The 22279-nt window shown below is 43.3% G+C and overlaps 1 protein-coding gene across 1 annotated transcript in view; it reads left to right on the top strand.

Moving 5' to 3' along the window:
* The window catches only part of LOC146425456 (microtubule-associated protein 1B-like), a 110728-nt gene that overhangs the window by 63224 nt on the left and 25225 nt on the right, over window positions 1–22279 (top strand). The window contains exon 3 of the mRNA XM_085041557.1: window positions 17689–17771. Within this exon, the coding sequence (XP_084897683.1) occupies window positions 17689–17771 (83 nt within the window). The remainder of the gene's footprint in view (window positions 1–17688; window positions 17772–22279) is intronic.

Raw genomic sequence — 22279 nt, 5'->3', positions numbered from 1 at the left:
GCAAGTATTTAATTTTTAGGCAGAATATATGAATTCAGCTATGAATATTACTGCAGATGCTTTGGTTTGCTTTCTCATACTGCTGTTCAAGAGACCTGAGCAAGGATTGGTGGACTGGGTTTGTGTACAGGAACCGGAGGCTGAATCTTGAAGTTGCTGTTCAGGCTACATCATACTCTTCTGCCTAGCTGTCTATTTTCAGGACTCTGGTATTATCTGAAAGTATAAACCCAAATGAGATCTGACAGATAAGGACTTATCCAAGAATTAAAGTGAAATTATATGTAACTAGTCCTATTTTGTTAAATAAACATGAGCTTAAATTCCTAAAATGCAGTATGCTGCAGGACATTGCCTCTCAGGACTTGAAGTTAGTAAATTGTTGCAAGTTAGTTGTGAGTAGGGAAAATGTTTAACTATCACCACGATGTAGCTGAACCATATGAAACTTGGATATGAATTCCATTTACACTTCCTGCAGAATTGCAACACAGATCAGATGCAAGAAAAATCAACTTAACTTTGTAGAGGCAACACATAAGTCTCTTTTAAAAGCACATTCCCTTAGATATGTATCTGTACATTGTGTTTGGAGCAAACAGGTTTAAATAACTACAAGGAAAACAGTAACACTTTGCATTCAGTGGGGGTCTTTCAAATCTGTCACCATTAGAGAGATCATCAGTGTTAGTAGAGCTGACATTTTGTTCACAGCTGTCATCTCAACTCAACATCCTAGCAGATATAAATTTTATTTTCACCCAAAAATTTGTAAAGTACTCTGATATTTGTACATATATATGAATTCTTGCTGGAGTCCTTCCTTTCACCCAGATTAAATTTAAGAAGTCATTGGGTCGAATTGAGCCCTGGAGACAGTGAATCTATCTTCTCTGGTGCAGATGGAGTTATGCCTGCGTTGCACACTATCCATCATGTCAGCTAGTTACACGACTGGCTGATTAGCCTTTGCACACCCCAGCATCGCCTTTAGGGCTTTCAGAGCATGCCTAGAAAGGACTTTCTAAAGTTCTGCTCTCATAGTCCAGTTCCTGGGCATTATGCAGCCATTTCTTCATCAAGTCTGAAAATCATTTTCTTCTGACTTGCAGATAGAGGACTCCAAATTTTTACAACTTCAGAATTTGCTTTGGCAACTGTGTAAAACCCACTGCCTTGCTTAATGCTGTAAACTTATCCATTTCTCCAGCTTGCACTTTACATCAGTAGGAAACTTAAAGTGCTCTAATGGTGCTATCTCAATGGAGAAGGTGAAGGGGATGGAGTGCTCCATATAATTTAAGCAAGATTGTTTCAGATACTTTACAATATGCTGTAAAGAGGGATCTTGATCTTTTCTCCTTGCTCTGGAATCATTGTTGCAATATAGTGCCTCCAGGTTGACAGTGAAGAAGTTGGGGGCTGGCCACAATTACAATATTATTTTACAATTAATGTAGATTGATCTTTGTGTTGAAAACAAGGAAAAATAGATTTATTCAGTTAGTATAAGAAATAGCAACCATCGGATGACCAGTCATCCAGAACTCCAAATACCCCTACAAAGAACCATGCTGAATACAAGGTTAATGCATCCTTTTTAAAAGCCAAATTTTACATTGTCACTAGAAAAAGAAGGTGAAACAATGAGCAGTTTGATGTTATTTAAAATGTAAGGGTTTGTGGTGGGTTGACCTGTTCTGGCTGTCAGGTGCCCACCAAGGTGCTCTATCACTCCCCTCCTCAGTGGGATGGGGGAAGAAAATAAGGTGAAAAAAACCCATGAGTTGAGATACAGGAAGTTTAATAATTAATAATAAAACAATTGTTTGTGCTTGTATTGGGTTTGCATGGCCAAGCTTTGGTAGCGGGGGGTCTACAGGGGTGGCTTCTGAGAGAAGCTGCTAGAAGCTTCCTCCATGTCCAGCAGAGCCAATCTGTCAGCTCCAAAGATGAACATGCCACTGGTCAAGGCTGGGCCAATTAGAAATTATGGTACTGCCTCTGTGATAACATATTTAAGAAGAAAAAAAGGAAAGTTATTGCACAGTTGTAATTGTGATCAGAGAAGAGCGGGGTGAGAATATGTGAGAAGAACAACTCTGCAGACACAAAGGTCAGCAGAGAAGGACAGGGAGGAGGTGCTCCAGGCATCGGAGCTGGGATTCCTCTGCAGCCCATGGTGAAGACCATGGTGAGGCAGCTGTCCCCATGCAGCCCATGGAGGTCCATGGGGATGCAGAGATCCACCTGCAGCCCTTGGAGGAGACCCATGCCTGAGAGGGTCCTGGTGGATGCTTGAGAGGAGATTGTGACCACATGGGAGACCCATGGAGAGAGGAGCTCACGCTATAGCAACCTGTCCTTGAAAGACTGCACCCCATGGAAGAGTGACCTATGCTGCAGCAGTTTGGGGAGGACTGTTGCCTGTTAGATGGACTCACATTGGAGAAGTTCATGGAGAACTATCTCCCGTGGGAGGGACCCCATGCTGGAGCAGGGGAAGGATTCCTCTTTCTGGGCAGTGGGAGAAATGGCGTGTGATGAACTGACCATAACCCTCATTCCCTGTCTCCCTGTGCTGCTGGGACACAAGGTAGAGCTGGGAAGGAGGGAGGGGTGGGGGTAAGGTGTTTTTAAGGTCTTTTTTTACTTCTCATTATTCTTCTCTGATTTTGTTGCTAATAAATTCAATTAATATTTACAATTCTAGACTGTTTTGCCCATGTTGGTATTTTCTGAGTGATTTCTCCCAGTCCTTAACTCATGAACCCTTCATTATATTTTCTCTTCCCTGTCCAGCTGCGGAGGGGAGTGATAGAGAGGCTTTGGTGGGTATCTGGCATCTAGCCAGCATCAACCCATGACAGTGCTTAAATATATATATATATATATATATATATATATATATATATATATACTATACTACATTGGACAGGGTCCTACCACCATAAGCAGTTCTACAAGGAGTCTGCAAAGATGGGTCAGGAGCCCATGCCTTATATCATAGGATCACAGAATGGTTGGGTTGGAAGGGACCTTTAAGATGATCTCATTCCAACCCCCTGCCATAGACAGGGATACCTTCTACTGCAGCAGTTGGCTCAGGGCCACATACAACCTGGCCTTGAACAGTTCCCGGAATGGGGCATCCACAATTTCTCTGGGCAACCTGTTCCAGTGCCTCGCCACCCTCACAGTAAAGAATTTCTTCCTAATATCCAATCTAAACCTTCTCTCAGTTTGAAGCCATTCCCCCTTGTCCTGTCACTTCATGCTCCTGTAAAGAGTTCCTCTCCAGATTTCTTCTAGGCCCCCTTCAGATACTGAAAGGCTGCAATAAGGTCTCCTCAGAGCCTTCTCTTCTTGAGGCTGAGCAAACCCAGTTCTTTCAGCCTTTCCTCATAAGAGATGTGTTCCATCCCTCTAATCATATTCATGGCCCTCCTCTGGACTCACTCTAACTGAAAACCATGAAATAAACTCTCCAACCAATTTGCTAGGTTAGAAAGCCAACATTAATTAGCAGTGCTGGATGCATGGGGATTTCTCCTCAAAGCATGCATGCCCAGTAACCTAGCAGACCAGGTTATATTCCTGAAACTAATACATATTCATCACATTTCCTGAGTACATGCATATATGCTAATTATTTGTGTGGACTTAGTTGGATATGGTTCCAGATCTTCTGATGAATCAATCTCCTTGAGACTATCTCAAATATGTGGTCAGGTCATAATGTACTTCTCTTTTCATTCTTTGCTCTGACACACAATCCCATTCTCAAAACTAAGATATCAGCTAGTACATATTAATCACTAATAGAAGTAAACAGGGAAGCATTAGCTGGCACAAGACTTATTAGTTGCAGATGTAGGGAATTAACACAAGGCTATATTAATCTCTGGAATTTGTACTAAGCACTGCATGGTACAAAACTAAGCATTAACCACGAATATAGGGATCATACACTATTGTCTAAAGTTAAAAGAATTTTCCAACATCTTCTCCCACTTCTGCATAGACTTCTTAAAGAAATATAACTTGCTCAGTAACAATATCAACTCAAGGAACAACTTTCCTGTGGTGGGGACCCCAGAGCTGGATGCAGTACTCCAGCTAGGGTCTCACAAGAGCAAAGTAGACTTGTTTTGGTAGGGAGAGTTGGAACAGGTTAGCCCATTATGAAAAGGAAAAATACATCATGCACTAATTCTATGTTTTGCATCACTGCTATTGGTAGCTTCCTGGGCAAGTGGGCCACAAGGTTTAGTTAAAGTCATAGGCACAGTACCAATGCATAGTAGATTAAACATCACAGGCTGTCCTGTCTGTAATGTCGTTGGATATTATCTTTTCCCAGTAAGTGGAGTGCTAAGCTCATTTTTTACAAAGAATACTCAGCTTACAGGGCTTCCAATAGGCCTATATTGATTATTTAATTGATGGAGCACTCTGGGAAGTCTCATATCTCATTGAGCTTTGTGTGGTTTGAGATTCCTTTTCAATAAGCCATTAGTGCTTTCTACCATCCCATTTGAGTGAGAGTAGTATAGGGAATGGAATACCCATTTAATTTCCTCTTGTTTTGCCCAGTCTTGCACTTCCTTACACAAAAAATGTGAGCCATTATCATTTTGGATAACAACAGGAGTAATTAATTTGAGAATGAAAATTATAGCCCTTGCACTATGTTTCACTCATTTTCTTTCTGACACTTAGTTGCCATAAGCAAGCCAGAGACTGCTTCCACTCCTGTGAGGATATATTGATATCCCACAGAGGATTTAATAATCAGTTTGCCATGTAGACCATAACATTTCCCCTTAGTTGGTATATAAAGGTGGTGCTTTAGCAGGGTTATCTACTTGTAATTTCAATCTACACTGGGGACATTCTGTAAGAATAGTTTTGCAAGTTCTTTCTGTTTATATTTCTTTATATATTTCTATATTTTGTTTCTATCTCTTTACTCTGTGCAGCAAAATTAAGTGCTTTGTTACCTGTGTGGCTTAGGTTTTGATGTAACCATTCTCCCAATCAATACCACTCAGGATTTAAGATGATTTTTCTAATTTTAGTTAGCTCATCTGCCTTTTGATTTCACTTTGTAGCTGGTTGATTATCCTTAGCATGAGCTTTTGCCCATTCCATCTTGAAAGGTGATTTCCTGGCTTTATTTAGCGATAATTGCCAATCTTTGCTTCTCCAACTTGGAGATTTCTTTACTTCCCAATTCAAGGTTTCCCATTGTTACTGAATTTTTGGAACTCTCTTAACACAGACGAAGAGTCGAGTTTAGAAAGGAGACATTGTTTATTCTGCACAGGGTGCAAAGTGGAAGTTTTCCAGAATTCAAGCACATCAGTGAGACAATTAATACACTGAAATTTACATAAACCTGCCTATCTAATACATAGTCACCACCTACTGTTGCATAATTGTTTAGCTTGCGTAACCTTATGTAATATGTGTCACTGTACCTGCATAAGCCTCTTCGGGGGTTTCTGGTGGTCATTTGGGGAGGTGGCCCCTACTCGGTTTTAAGGAAAGTTCAGTTCAGGATGCCCAGAATCCCATGTTGAGGGCCAGTTCTGGTTTGCTGTCATCAGATTCACCCCAGATATCTCCATCCTAATCTTCAGGGGGTTCCACTAGTTTCCTAATCTGTATGATCTTAGGGGAACAAGTATAAGCATCATTTTGACCTGTTCTCATGACTTTTGTGTTTTCTGCTTTTCTTCCTGTAATTGTTTTTGCAGCTGTTTGATTTTTAAAGACAGCAATAACTCAGTTGCCTTCTTGCCCTCTATTTTTTTTTCTTTAGGTCCTGCTCCTTCTTTTGTCTATTCTCCCTTTCTTTTGATGCAGCCCAGGATACAGTTAGCTTTCTGGACTCCGAGCGTACACTGCCAACTCGCGTTGGGCTTCTCATCCATCAACACCCCGAGTCCTTCTCCTAAATCCATTCTCCACTAAGGCTGTATTTGCCCTTGGGATTGCCCTGACCCAGATGCAGAACCTTGCACTTAGCCTTTTTGAACTTCGTGAGGTTTGCACAGGCCCACCTCTCAAGCCTGTCGAGGTCCTTCTGGATGGCATCCCTTCCCCCCAGCATGTTGACTGCACCACACAGCTTGGTGTCATCTGCAAACTTGCTGAGGGTGTACTTGATCACACTGTCACCAACAAAGATGTTAAGCAGCACCAGTCCCAATACTGACCCCAGAGGGACACCACTTGTTACTGGTCTCCACTTGGATGTTGAGCCATTGACCACAACTCTTTGAGTGTGACCATTCAGCCAATTCCTTATCCACCAAGTGATCCATCTGTCTCTCCAGTTTAGAGACAAGGATGTCATGCAGGACAGTGTCAAATGAACCACTTATATCCCCTTGTTCTAGCACCAATCCTGTGAGCAGTTGCATGGGGCACTTCAGTACAACCAGTGGGTGCATCCTGTGGCCCAGCTCTGCCGCCCAAAGGTGGCACCTGAGCTTGGGCCCCTGAGTGCTCCCATTCCAGGATGACTACAAACGATGCTGTTGGAGGTTAGGATTTTTCCTTTTGTTTTCTTTCTCTTAGGGAATTTTGTCCCATTTTTTGCTAATACAATAAAGACCAGTACTTAAGAAAAAACAAAAGTAGCCAAGCTCTGGGGGAAGGGTGCAGCTGGCTACTCTCTCAGTGAAGGGGCTTTCTCTTGGGAAGGGCAGAGATACCATGAGATCTTGGCTGGGGGAAAGGGGCTGGGCTCAGCTCCTAGCTCTCTTGATCTCTCAGCATCAGAGGGGAGACAAGCTGTGGTTGCTGTGGGAAGAATATGCCACCACTGTGGAGTTCCGTCCCCTACTTTTCTTTTCCTACCATGAGTGAGGCTCTGCTCATGAGCGGCCATTGAACTGAGACCTTATTAACATCCTACCTCACTGGAAAGGACTCTCACCATCTACTCAGGTGCCGCAAGGGAAAACCCAGGACCCTGAGCCCATCCCCCTCTGAGAGAGCCTCTCCTGATTCGGGACCCGGGCTGCCACTATCCAGCACCGCCATTTTTCTGCCACTGCTCCGGGTCTTTCGTTGCACTGTGACCCCGCACCCCCCTGCCTGCCAGGACACACAGCAGAATATGCCACAGCTGTGGAGTTTCTTCTGATTCTTGCTTGCTACCCCAGGGGTGCCCGCCTCTGCTGTTCCAGCCGCCGGTTCAAGGTTCCTGCTGCAGCCCATTTTGCTGTCCAGCCCTCCTGCCATTACCGCTTGAGGGAGACGTGGCTAAACTTGAGCCACAGTGCCCCCTGCAGCTGCGAGGGAGTCATCACACCTGCCCTGCCCAGCCTCTAGCCCAACAGAGCCCCTGCTGGCTGTAACCATAACTACACCAAAGGGGAAGGTGCTTTGACAGCCTAGAGAAGGCCATTACTGGGTTTCTGGTTTTGTTTGTTGTTGCTACTGTTGTTGTTTGTTTGCCTTGTTATAAATACTAGTAAAGAACTGTTATTCCTTTTCTCATGTCTTTGTCTGAAAGCCCCTTAATTTCAAAGTTATAATAATTCGGAGGGAAGGGGGGGTCATATTCTCCATTCCAAGGGAGGTTCCCGCCTTCCTCAGCAGACACCTGTCTTTCAAACCAAGACAGATGCTTTGGCTCTTCCTTATCACCAAGGAAAACTTCATTCCCTTTCAGGGAGTCCTCCTGTCTCTGACATCCCTGCTTTCAGCCAGTTTAACCCCTTCTACAGTTGGGCCTTCTTGCCCTCCATTCCTGCCAGATCATTTCTTGGTCACAAACTACCACTGCCAAGCAGTTACAATTTGAATTTCCCTTCCAAGGGAGAGGCTCTGTTTTTATCCAAAATATGAACAATAAGTGATACTACTGAAATTGGGCAATCACTTAAGCACCCAGAGGCTGAAGCTATTTCAGAAAGCACAAAGTGTCACTAATCCCAACTGAAACACATCAGACACAAATACCATTCATTTTGAGAGATAAAATTTAGAATGTACCAATATTTTTCTACAAACCAAGGACAGTTAATAATTCTACACTGAACTTGTGTAACTGAGTCCAAATTCTCACATCATAGTGCCTAACTCTTTATAAGCAGCAAAGAACTTCTAGAACAAACATTAAATAAACTCTAAACTTTGCAAGTGAGCATCCCCAATCAAAATTTGGGCTGTTAACCAGGATGTCCAGCAGGGTCTTTTAGCTGTCATCTGTGGACTACTCCAGGGAAAGCTGAATAAGAAAAGCAGTTTAGCTCTGCACAGAGTGGCCTGAAAGCCCATTTCCAGAGCTGTGCTAACCAAAATGTTGCTTTTCTAGCTTGTTACTGGGCTTGAACCCACTGTTTACATTGCATTACCAATATCTGTTCTATATTGTTTCTTTCACAGTGTTTCAGATAGCATACATTTTTATTTTATAGCTCTCCTGCTTGTCTTTAACTTATGACCTTTATTGAAAATCAACCCATTTGTCTTCAGACTGTCAGGCAAAATGGTTACATCACAGGGGCTTGGCATCTGTGAAATGCTTTGCAATCCACTGCAGCGGTATCAGGAAAGCAGTGACTGAAAATCATAAACTGCCTGAGATTAGAAGTTTATTCTGCAGGACCCCAACTTTCCTTAGGAAGGCCAAGCACATTTCAAGCCCTCACCAAAATAAAAACAAAGGCCTGTCAGGAATGGACATTTTGATGCTTCTCTAATGCATTTCATTATTGACTTTTCAGTCTTTAAAAAGCATTTCTATCCTTTTCTTCATCACTTTACTGCTCATGTAACTCACAGTCCTCCTTAATGGATCCTAGGTACTTTCACAAAGTGTTTCAGAAGCCAAAAGGAGACTGGGTGAATTCCAGAACTCAGCAAAGTTTGGCAGCGGGGACCCAACAGCAGCTCTGGGACATCACACATTACAAAACAGAGGAAAAAAAATCCATTTTGCTTTTATTTCAACAATCCAATAAAACCTAACCACTCATGTTTTTACCATGTCTGCATTGTTTCTCAGCAACTTAAAGGATGGTCTCAGTTTAAGAAATGCATATTCAGCATGCATCTTGTGTTCAGAGCAGAGCAGGCTGAACTCTGCACCAGTGCCCCTGACAAGGGGAAGGGTTTAGTATGCTTGCCAGGAGGAGGATGAGACAGGTCTGAGGCTTCTTGTCTATGTATGCTGTTGCTGCAGATGTGCCCATAACAAAAGTCTCTTCACACCCAGACTTGGAGCTAAGCAAGCCCTACCTAAAAGCACCTTTTAGGAGACTGGGCATTTTCCCAGGAGTTTAGGTGGAAGCCAAGACTGGATTAAGTAATCTCTGGAGGGCAACCACAGGTAAAACCAATCTTCTGCCTGCTGTCCCCCACCCCACTGGTAATGCTCTGGAAGTATGCAGTGGCAAGTCCATGTGCAGTTGCTTGCATTGGGGACCACTGCTAGATATCTTTGCTTCTCTGGGTGCAGCAGAATGGAAACCCCATGGCAGCTTCCCTGAAATGGCCATAGTCTTCAGAATGGCAAAGGGCTGTGTCTTGGTTTGAAAGACAGGTGTCTGCCAAGAAAGGTTGAACCTTCCCCTAGAGCAGAGGATGTGATTTTTCTTCCCCTCCTCCCCCCGAATTATTTAATTTTGTAAATCAAGGGCTTTCAGGCAAAGGTATGGGAAAAAGGAGTATCAGTTCTTTACTAGTATCTATAAACAAACAATAACAATAATAGCAAACCACAACTAGAACCAGAAAACCAAACAGCAGATAACGTGAGCTGCTGAGCCTTCTCCCGTGTGGTGCAATCACGGTTGCAAGCAGCAGGGGCGCTGTTGAGCTCCCGGCCGGCCAGGGCAGGTACGATGACTCCCGAGCGGCTGCAGGTGGCGCTGTGGCGCAGGGTCAGGTCACCGTCCGGCAACTGCAATGGTGGACAGGCTGAGAAAAACACGCAGGGCAGCGGAAAACAGCTCAGGGCAGCGAGGGAACAGGGCAGCAGGAGCGGGCGCTCTCTCTCTCCGGCAGGCGAGAATTTCTACAGTCACAGCAGACGCCACGGTCTCGTGCGGCAGAGGGCAGGGGCAGGCAGCAGAGGCTGCGGGACTCTCCCGGCAGCAGCTGCGGGAAAACGCAGCCCGGGGAAACGCGCCCTTCCCAGTGGGAAGAAAAGTTGAATCAAAGCTCACCCAGCCAGGAGAGAAGAGAAACAGGGCACAGTTGGATTTCCTCTGGTAGCAGCTGGAAAGCAAAGAGCCAGCAGCCTCTACCCTCAGCGTCCGAACCACGAGAGAGAGTTCCCAGGGCCGGCTCTCCCTTACCTTGCCCTGCCCAAAAACCTAGCCTTTGTCTTTTACAAAAGGCTTGATTGCTCCGAACATCGGACCATTTGTTGCTTAGTAACAGGAATGGGAAGAAATTCTCAACCCCCGACAGGCTGAGACACAAAAAAAGAGCAATGAGGTCAGTGGAACAGGCTTATTTACCTGGCTACTTAGCTCTGCTTATGCTCTCCTGCTAGCTGTTGACAACTCATACAAGTTCCAATAGCCTTGGCACCAGTCAGAAAAACAACAACATCATTACTGAACCTGAAGGCTTGGAGTTGGATGGCTTTGAGATTCTGGGACAGGTATGTTTGCAACATGATTTTCAAAACATAACCCCCCCTCCCCAACAAAACATCATCAACAACCACAGTGAAGAAGTTGAGAGTGGCATTTATGTGGGGTCCATAGAACTGAGAGTTAAGGTTGCATCCTAGTAAAACATGCAGTTAATGCTTTCCAGAGTTTATTGGAGGCTCAGAACAATACCATTTCATCAAGGTTAAGCTGGGATGGGGAGAGGGAGGAGCAGTGGGGTGGGGAGGAAAGGAGTGTGACTTGATTCCATTACCTTGATAAGAGATATACAAAATTAAGATGCTATGAAAAGAAGAGGAAAAAAAATTGAAAATTGAAAGAGAACACTGCTCACACCATTGTTCAGGCAACTCCATCTGATATGAGAGATACCGTGTAAGGCTACCATATGTAATCATGATTCCTATACTGGAGTATTCCCCCATTGCAGTGCATAAATACCTGATTGGTGGGAGTAAAGAAGTCAGAGACAGACTCTTCTCAGTGGTGCTCACTGACAGGATGAGAAGGAACAAACTGAAGTATGGGATATGCAACTTAGACTTAAGGAAACACTTTTTTACTGTGAGGGTGGCCAAGCACTAAAGCAGGGTTCCCAGAGAGGTTGTGGAGTCTCCATCCTCAAAGATATTGAAAAAACAAACTGGATATGGTCCTGAACAATCTGTTCTAGCTCACCCTGCCGACTTCAACTATCCTGTGATTCTGCAACTGTAAACAAATTCAAATGCTGCAGTACAAATTGAGTAGGTTGTGTTCTATTTTACCTCACACTATGCATTGTCCTGCTTCCCATGAAGTAGAAAATTCTGTATCTTTTCACAGGCATGTCAGGTTTTTGCTTATTAATATTCATTTTGTATTGTTTAGAGAGCTGCCTGATTTTATTGTTACCTAATTTGGGGGAAAGCTTACATGATGATTTATTCTGTTACTTTGGTTCTAGTCCTGGAACTTTTATATATTTTGACTGTCTAATTGCTTGAAGAAATTAAGAGGCCATGGCAAATCAACTGAAAAATTATAGCACGGTCCTTTTCTTACCAATGTATTTTTTTTTGTTTGTTTCACAGTTTTTAATTTTAATTTGATCTATTGTCCTTAATTATCTATGGCAAAAGTATGTTACATTGCCCGTATACAAGTATTGAAGCAGTGTAATTATCAAAGGAGGTGGAGCTATGCTATTGTAAAGGACAAAAAGGCAGAACTAGGAACATTTAACTAAAGGAAATGCAGGCTAAATATTACAGAAAAGTTCTCAAATGTTTGATTTTTTAGATTGTGCTGACCCAAAGAATTAAGTGGTAGGTCATTCACTTGAGTGGTTTCAGAATATGGTTTTGGGAGAAGTTTATCTAGATGAGGTCAGGAAATTTTTGTCTATCCATTAAACAGCCACTATTGGAAATCTTTGGCACTGAAAACCTATGCCTATAATGCCACAATGCTAAAGTATAATTGAGTTTGTTACATTTTGTTTAACAAAACACAGAGCCAGTGTTAGGAAATAACTTCATCTCAACTCTTTATAACTTCTCCAGTCTATAGAAACATAAATAACTGGTTCACATGACACTTCAGTTGTTTCAGAGGGCATTATGTTATGTCAGGATCAAAAGCATCTGCAACTTTAAAGGAGTGTATTTAATCTGTGAATTATTGCTTTTCTTTCTGTGTATTAGAATGAGCTACTTGTCTATGTTCAACAAGAGAGCTATAAATACTGGTTCAATTTTAAGTAGTTGCAAATTTTTGTAGATCCCAATAAGATAATATCTGAAAGTTTCTTTCTAAATGGTACTACAGGTAAATGGTAGTGATAGAACCTTTAAAAATTATTTTATATCAGTGCTATCTCATTTTAAAAAAGCCTGTAACTTTTTGAATACTTTGGTGGTTCCAGAAAATATATACTTTGACTTTAAATATTCAGAGGAAAATGAGTTATTGAATTCATGCTGATTTACATCCTGCAGATTCAGATGTCTACTTTAAAATGGCTCTGTGACTCTCCATGCACAGGCATCTTCTAGATGTGCTCATTCAGTTCAGATGTTACCTGCACTGTAATGTTTTGTTTGACTTGGCAGAACTTTGACACATAACTACAGAACAGTATTGTCTTTAGATGTTGTTCAAAGGATATGGTGATGTTATCCTAAGGGGTCTCATCCTTCCATTTATGAATGGGCATCCTATACCTAAAGATCTGTAAATAAAATTTGAAGCATGTTTTGGGTCAATATGACTTCATTGGTCCTCTTTTTATTTGTTTAGAATTACAAAGGGCTGTGAAAACACCATTATTGTTACCTCCTCTAGCTATTACAGGACAAAATGGTGATTTTTTTTTTAAGTGGAAGAAAAAAAAACCCAAACAGTTACTTGATACCAAATTCTCACTTAACAGGACAAGCTGTTGCTAGCATTGATAATGTTAGAGAAGTTTAGTCCTAAGACATAGCATACTGATCCTCCTATAAAATACATTAAAACAGTAGCAATGGAACATCCTCAACACTCAGCCAAGCCTTTTGGTGATTTCTCTTTGAGTCTAAAATAGTGAAGTGCTGAGTAGCCAGAAGTACATCAGGACAAAGGCTTCTCTAACAACAAAGGGAACATCACAGCGTATGGCTCATATATCACAAGACACTTAGGCAATATGTTCCTGTACCCATTCATCTTGCCTTGGAGCACCACTACATGCTAACACAACCCTCGTGTTTTGCACAGCTATCAACTGTGGTTGATTAAATGAAGTCCCATAATACTGTGATACCAAAATCAGCCAGATAGAAACTTTCTAACACAGTTCTGAGTATTAGAAAGCAGGAATTCTTTATTACAGCATGCTGGTCACTGGGAGGACCCTTCTTCTAATCGAGTGCCCTGAGTGTCAGGTGAACTGTTTTTATCATACACACTGATTACATATTCATTAGCTATCCCCACTTACTTGACTTTATTTTACGTAGCTGCACCCCTTATCAGAGGTCCTTATATGGTTCTTTGTGGTCTGTCTTCAAGTCCGGTGTCCTTTTTAGGTAGCTGTTCTTTGCCCCCTGCTTTTGAGTAAGTGCAATATCGTTGTTTTGCATAACTTCTACTTTGTCAGCCTTGCAAAGGTGAGCTGGCATCCTGCTTGCATTTTGCATGACACCTGTTTGCCGAAGTTACATCCTTTATCTATTTCTCTAAGTCTGTGCTGTTCTGTTCTACTGTCCTTGTCAGAGTAAAATGTTATTCTGTTCTACTGTCCTTATCAAGTGAATAAAATTCCACTGTCTGTATCAACTGTTGTTATTTTACTTCTTTTTTCAGCTTTAAGAGACCATTGTTGATCTCAATCAGGTCAGACACACTGTCAGAGTCCAGTCTTGACACATCAATGACAACACATATCAGAACAGTCAAAAGTTTACAACGTAATACAAATTGAACTGAAGTCACGCATGCTATCCTCTTGTGGCCTGAGTGGCATTGTAGGCAACCAGTGATTTGTAGGCATCTGTGATTCTGTGATTTATTGTTATGGCTTCAATATGGCACCATATTGAAACACAAGAATTGAACTCAAAAATGTAGAGCCCTCTGCTGTTTATGTGAGTTCTCATTTGCCTCAACAGGCTATCTCAGACAATGGTGTGATCTAAAACAAACACCGCGAGAAAAGCACCTCACAATAGACAATTATGATCTAATCTGCCTTAAAGGGACGTGTTCTTTCCTCTCAGATCTCAAGATGCAGCCTAGAGGAAGAAGGTCGGTCTGGTAGAGATATACCTAGACAAGTCACCTAGACTGGCCCATTGTCAAAGAAGGATTGAGATCTCAGAAGCAGACAGGATTTCTGAAATGTGTAAACTGTGTGTTTACATGGAAAATTCGTCCCCAGAGCTCAGCTGTGTTATTAGGGCAAATGTTAGTCTTCCATTAGAAAACCATGCAGGTTGCTTTAATTTCCCCTTCAGTCTTCAGAGAGAAAATATTGTTCCATTGCCCTTTCTGCCAGAATCATCGCATCACACCACATTATCTGCTTCCTCTTCAAATAGGTTATTATGAATTTAATTTGTGTGGGAATGGCATTGATGGAGAGCAAGTTAGCACTGGTGTCCATCCAGGATGGCAGGAAGGGCTGGTGGGAAGCCCTCTATTGAATAGCTTGTTGCCTACAGCATACATCCCCATGGGCTACTGTTGCATCAGCATAGCCAGTAAGAAGTGTGTCAGTAGCGATCCTTGGTTAAACAAGACTTGAAGTAGGGTCTGCTTTCTTTCCCTTGCTATTCATTTACATTTTGGTTTTGCACAAAATTGACTGCAACACAATCACCATAAAAAGTGGGCCCCATGATCATGATGCTTGATCAGCCTGAAAAGAACAAATGTGTAAATTAGGAACCTTTTCAGTCACTTCTCTAGAAAATGTTACAGACACCATCCTGATCTCAATAATTCTACCATAAATGTCATCAATATTTGGCTGAGTAGTTGATCAGTGGGATTTCATGGCTGTGGGAACTAGGATGATGCCTATGGAAATCACCCTTTAAGCAACTGTCATGTGGTATTTGCTTCTCTCTATTGGACTGATTCTGAATCGAGCAGCAGCCAAGTCTCTTTATTCATATCTGGTTTTAATTTGAAGCTTTACCTAATAAAATCAAGGATGAGGAAATACAAACAGATACATATTTTTTTCCAGAAGTCTTTAGATAGGATTTTTACCTACTTTACAGAAACTAGAGGTGGGTAGAATCTAGCTACTCAACCACATCTGTGCAACCTGGAAATGTATTCCTTTCTTCCTTTGATGTGTCACAAAAATGTTTTGTCCAATGTGCAGAGATAAGCTGTAAAAACTTGGTAGAGTTACTTTAAAGCAATCCCAGATCTTCTGCGCAAGTGTCAGATTCTCCCACTTCATCTGTAGTTTAATAAGTCTCAGTCTCTTGCCAGTTTGTAAAAGGCTGTTGCTGCTTTCTACTCCCACACTATGATACTTCATTTCTGTTTGATAAAAGTCTTTCTGGGGGAGACTTTCCTTCATTCCAGCTGAGCATCTGAGTATCAACCAGAGCAGTAAGCCTAAGGTACTTGTACAAAAATCAACTATCAGTACCCCACCCTGTAAGATAATCAGTTATTGATGCCAAGGAATAAAAGAGGGACACAGTAACACATGAAGCTCTAAATAGGCACATTTACATGGTGAAGACTGCTACACTCGCCTCTGAAATTGTGCAAAGCATTTGACACTGTCACACATGGCATCCTTGTCTCTAAACTGGAGAGACAGGAATTTGACAGATGGACCACTCTTGAAGTGGATAAGGAATTGGTAGGATGCTTGCTCTCAAAGAGTTGTGGTCAACAGTTCAATGTCCAAGTGCAGATCAGTGACGAGTGGCATTCCTCAAGGGTCAGTATTGGAACTGGTGCTGTTTAACATCTTTGTCAGTAACATGGACAGTGGAATTGAATGCACCCTCAGCAAGTTTGCCGATGACACCAATCCCTGTGGTGCAGTCAACACGCTGGAGGGAAGGGATGCCATCCAGATGGACCTTGACAGGCTTGAGAGGTGGGCCTGTGCAAACCTCATGAAATTCAACAAGGCCAAGAGCAAGGTCCTGCACCTGGGTCAAGGCAATTCCAAGCACAAATACAGCCTGGGTGGAGAATGGATTGAGAGCAGCCCTGAGGAGAAGGACTTTTGAGGGTGTTGGTGGATGAGAAGCTTGACATGACCCATCAATGTGCACTTGCAGCCCAGAAAGCCAACCTTGTTCTGAGCTGCATCAAAAGAAGTGTGACCAGCAGGTTAAGGGAGGTGATTTTGCCCCTCTGCTCTGGTGAGACCCTACCTGGAGTACTGCATCCAGCTCTGGGGTCCTCAGCACAGTAAGGACATTGACCTGTTGGAGCAAGTACAGCAGAGGGCCACAAAGATGATTAGAAGGACAGACCACCTTTCCTTTGAGGAAAGGCTGAGAGAATTGGGGCTGTTCAGTCTGGAGAAGGGAAGGCTCCGGGTAGCCTTCATGTGGCCTTTCAGTACCTGAAGGGAGCCTACTGATGCCTTATCCAGGCTTACGTGAAATAGAGGCCTGACAGAGTTAGGAGAATAAAAGGCAGACAAATTTTTTAAAGGCCTTTAGGTACATTCAAAGCAGACAAAGCCCACTCGTGAGGCTACACCCAAAATGGACACTGAGTCACTAGATCTTCACCTCTTATAAGTTTTGTCTCATTAACATATTGGGCCCCAATTCTCCAATTACACCCTCAGGTGATGATGTCAACCACGCCAAGGATACTACCCCCAATTCACTCTTGTTTACATATTTTGGGGCTCTGAGGCAGCAAAGTGTCCTCGGATTTTTCAATTGAGAGCAATGTTTTGTCTAAAACACTGGGAACAGAGGTTTTTAGCACTTTATGAAGCCTAGAACTATATACCAAAGCTACAGATACATGAAGAATAGAAGCTAAAAATTCTTAAAGCATCACTACAAGAAGACTGGAGAGGGACTTTTTACAAGGGCATGTAGTGACAGGACGAGGTGGGAATAGTTTCACACTGAAAGAGAGTAGGATTAGATTAGATATTAGGAAGACATTCATTACTGTAAGGGTGGTGAGGCACTGGAACAGGTTGTCCAGAGAAGTTGTGGATGCCCTGTTCCTGGAATTGTTCAAGGCCAGGTTGGATGGGGCCCTGAGCCAACTGGTCTAGTGGAAGGTATCCCTGTCTATTGCAGGGGTGTTGGAATGAGATCATCTTAAAGGTCCCTTCCAACCTAAACCATTCTATGAATTTTCTAGAGTGGTGTTTCTGGCCCATAAGACCACATGCCATGGGTATTCCTGAAGACATGAGCCAGCACAGTAGTTGCTGTGGCCAGTGTGCACTGTCCTGTGTAACCTGAGGGCTGTCCCACACTGGAACGTATAAGTAGCTCTGGGAAAACACTGGTTTAAACCATGCTGGTTGAATTTAATGTCTTCTTTTTCCTTTCTGTCCTTGCAGGTCAGAAGATTCTTCACCACAGAAGTGATGTCTTAGAAACTGTAGTCCTAATCAATCCCTCAGATGAAGCAGTTAGTACAGAGGTAAGTCAGTCAGAAATACTTCACTGGATGTGTAATAAAATCTCCATTACGTGGACAAGTTGAGACAAGCTCCTTACTGTGGACAAAAGGACATGTTAGAAGCAAATATAATCAAAAACATTTAAAAAAAAACTTGACTTTTTCCTGTTTTCCCGGACTTCTGATAAAGCTTCAAAACATAGGACAGAAACTTAGCTAGCACTCATTTCCTCATAACATACCAAATTATTTTCTTGATGAAGGCAGCTGTAGTGAAACTAAAGCTGGTTTTCTTCTGTTCCTCCATTGTTTTGTAGCTCTGGCTGCCTTTTTTACATATGAAAAAGTGCCTCAAAAGAAACCAAGTTCCTTGAGATTAATTTAGGACCTTGAGAAGAATGACCATCTATGTGGTGGGGACTCTAGGTTGATCTATGTGATCTGTACTTCAAAAGCTGCATGACATTATCAATGGACTCTGAAGAGTGCGCCAAGAGTTCTGTCAATTCCTCATGAATTTGCTAGAGTAGAGCCAAAGAACTGAGCATGTAGCTCAACGAAAAAATTGACAGATTTAGCTAGTGATATTGAAGGTTGTAAAAATTAGTGTTAATTACATTGCTAGCCAGTGCTGAGAAGCACTGACATAGCACAATTTCTTTTGTGAAATGAAATGACTCTGTGTGGTGGTTTGACGTTGGCCAGATGCCAAGCAGCCACAAAATCCACTCACTCACCCTCCCCTGCTACAGCTGGACACAGAGAAAATTTAGCGAAGGATTCATGAGTCGAGATAAGGACCAAGAGAAAACACTCCAAGGGCAAAACAGGCTCATCTGAGAGATATAAAGTGAATTTATTACTAACAAAATCAGAGCAGGATAATGAGAAGTAAAATAAGCTCTTAAAAACACCTTCTCTCCCCCCCCACCCCACCACCTCTCCCTCCTTCCCACCAACAGTGCAGGGAGACAGGGAGTGAGGGTTTTGGTCAGTTTATCACCCATAGTTTCTCTCGCTGTTCAGGGAGATGAGTCTTTCCACTGCTGCACTGTGGGGTCCCTACCATGAGAGACAGTTCTCCACAAACTTCTCCAAATTGGCTCCATCTCACGAGCAACAGTCCTCCCAAAACTGCTGCATTGTGAGTACCTCCCACAGACAACAGTCCTCCCAAAACTGCTGTAGTGTGGGTCACTCTTCCATGGCTTGCAGTCCTCCAAGGACAGGCTATTCCAGCCTGAGAGCAGGGCCCCTTTCTCCATGGGTCTCCCACAGGATTACAACCTCTTCCAGGTATCCACCAGCTCTGGTGTGGGGCTCCTCCTCCATGGGCTGTGAGTGGATCTCTGCATCCCCCATGGACCTCCATGGGCTGTAGGAGGACAGCCTGCTCCACCATGATCCTCACCACGGCCTGTAGAGGAATTTTGTCTCTGGTGCCTGGAGCACCTCCTCCCCCTCGTTCTCCACTGACCTTGATGCCTGCATGTTTTTCTCCTCTCATATACTCTCACTCCTACTCTGGCTGGAATTTAAACTGCACCACAAACTTTGTTTTGATTTCTTCTTAAGCATGTTATCACAGAGGTGTTACCACCATCTCTAATTGGCCCAGCCTTGGCCAGCGGTGCATCCATCCTCAGAGCCATAAGGGATTGGCTCTGCCAGACATGGTGGAAGCTTCTAGCAGCTTCTCACAGAAGCCACCTCTTTGCCCCCCCCCCTCCACTACCAAGGCCGTGCAAAACCAACACACTCTGCTTGCAGTACTTTGCCAAAAATTTATTTATTTACCAACAGGAAGTGATATCAAACACAAACAGGAAGAAACTTTCATGGTTTGACCCCAGTCAGCAACTAAGTACCATGTTGTTAGGATCTGATTATTAAAAGATGCCTCTGCCCGAATTAAGGTGCAAATGAGACCATATGCCAAAGTCAATAGTAGAGATTTTATTTAACAGTAAATTTGGGGGGGAGGTGGAGAAAGAGAGAGAGAGAGGGACAAATCAAGTAGAGAGATAGGCACCACCACGTGGGTCCCTGTGGAATCCTGCTAGCCCTTTCTCTTTTGGTCTTCTCAGTGGTGGGGGTCCACAAGTTTTCCTCTGGAGGTACCACTTTTATACAGTCCAAGTCTCAGGTATCCACAGAGTATAGATGGTGTTCCCACAACATGGGATGGCATATGGATAAGGACTTCCTTCCTTTCTCACAGTTTGCCATGGTGGGAATTTTTTTCCGAATAAGTTACTCACATCTGCCTCACCAGGCCTGACATCTTCTTTTTCTTGATATCTGTGCTTATCACAAGTTTCCACAGTGCAATTTTTTCCAGTGTCCTAATTCCAAACCTTCACTTCCATTTAGGCCTGGAATTAACACCTTCCTGTTTGTCATCTGTGCCTGTTTTTGTGGCTTGTCTTATGGGAACTTCCCCCTTTGACAGTGTTTTGAGACATTTCACTGCGTTAAGTCTTGACACATGCAGCCACTCACTTACTCCACACTGGGGAAAAAGACAATCCTCAAAAAAAAAGTAAACCTCATGGGTAGAAATAAGAATAGTTTATTAATTGAAATAAAATAAAATGCAATAAAATAATTTTTAAAAAAATAGTAACAATAATGAGAGTAATGAAAAGGAGAGAGAGAGAGAATAATAAAACCCAAGAGAAAGAAGTGATGCACAATACAATATCTCATCATCTGCTGAACAATGCCCAGTTAGTCCCCTCCTGGCCAACTTCCCCCAGTTTGTATACTGAGCATGATGTTCTATGGAATGGAATATCCCTTTGGTTAGTTCAGGTCAGCTGCCCCAAACTGCAGTCTCTATTCCTACACCTCTTAAGTGGATGGACTACAAGATGGGGACTGGAGGAGCAAAGTCCTTCCCACTGTAAGAGAACATTAGGTCCATGGTGGTCTAAGGAACGTGAACATGCATAAGTATATGGGACCTGATGAGATGTATTCCAGAGTCCTGAGGGAATCGGCTGATGTAGTGGCCAAGACACTCTCCATGATATTTGAAAAGTCATGGCAGTCAGGTGAACAAGAAAAAAGGAAAAATCGCACCCATCTTTAAGAAGAGTAGAAAGGAGGACCCCAGGAACTACAAACCTCATCTTTGTGCCTGGGAAGATTATGGAACAGATCCTCCTAGAAGCTATGCTAAGACACGTAGAGGACAGGGAGGTGATTTGAGACAGCCAGCACAGCTTCATCAAGAGCAAGTCCTGCCTGACCAACATTGTGGCCTTCTATAATGGAGTGGCTACATCAGTGAACAAAGGAAGGGCTACAGATTTCACCTGTCTGGACTTCTGTAAGGCTTTTGATACAGTCCCTCACAACATCCTTCTCTCTAAATTGGAGATATGGATTTGATGGGTGGACTGTTCAGTGGATGAGGAGTTGGTTGAATGGTCACATCCAGAGGGTAGTGGTCAACAGCTCAATGTCCCGATGGACACTGGTTACAAGTGATGTTCCTCAGGGATACGTATTGGGACTAGTGCTATTTAATACCTTAATCAATGACATAAGCAGTGGGATTGAGTGCTCCTTCAGCAAGTTTGCAGATGACACCAAGCTGAGTGGTGCGGTTGACACATCTAAAGGATGGGATGTCATCCAGAGGGACCTGGACAAACCTGTGAAGTGGGCCCATGCAAACCTCATGAAGTTCAACAAGGTCAAGTGCAAGCCGCTGCACCCAGGTCAGGGCAACCCCTGGTATCAATACAAGCTAAGGGATGAGTGGATTGAGAGCAGCCCTGAGAAGAAGGACTTGGGGGTGCTGGTGGATGAGAGGCTGGGCACAAGCTGGCAATGTGCACTTGCAGCCCAGAAAGCCAACCATGTTCTGGGCTGCATGAAAAGAAACATGACAAGAAGGTCAAAGGAGGTGATTCTGTCCCTCTGCTCCACTATCATGAGACCCCACCTGGAGTACTGCACCCAGTTCTGAAGCTTCCAACATAAAAAAAAGTAGACCTGCTGGAGTGAGTCCAGAGGAGGGCCATCCAGAAATGCCAGAAGGATGGGATGCCACCCAGAGGGCCCCTGACAGGCCTGAGAGGTGGGTACATGCAAACCTCATGAAGTTCAACAAGGCCAAGAGCAATGTCCTGGACCTGGGTGAGGGCAATCCTGAGCCCAAATATAGGCTGGGCAGATGTGGTCTTGGGGGTCTTTATTGACAAGAAGCTTGACGTGACCTGAGAATGTGCGCTTGCAGCTGAGAAAGCCAACCATATCCTGGGCTGCATCAAAAGAAGCATTACCAGCAGATTCAGGGAGGTGATTTTCCCCCTCTACTCTGCTCTCGAGAGACCCCACCTAGCCCAGAGTACCGCATTTAGCTCTAGGGTCTTCAGCACAGTCAGGGCATCAACCTGTTAGAGTGAGTCCAGAGGAGAGCCATGAAGATGATGAGAGGTCTGGAGCACCTCACCAATGAAGACAGGCTGAGAGAATTGGGGCTGTTCAGCATGGAGAAGAGAAGGCTCCTCATAGCA

Source organism: Lichenostomus cassidix, chromosome W (assembly GCF_008360975.1).
Source record: "Lichenostomus cassidix isolate B80296 chromosome W, HeHo_3.0, whole genome shotgun sequence".
NCBI lineage: Eukaryota > Metazoa > Chordata > Aves > Passeriformes > Meliphagidae > Lichenostomus > Lichenostomus cassidix.
The sequence above is the reverse complement of the archived record's forward strand: the minus strand, read 5'-3'. Positions and strand labels throughout refer to the sequence as shown.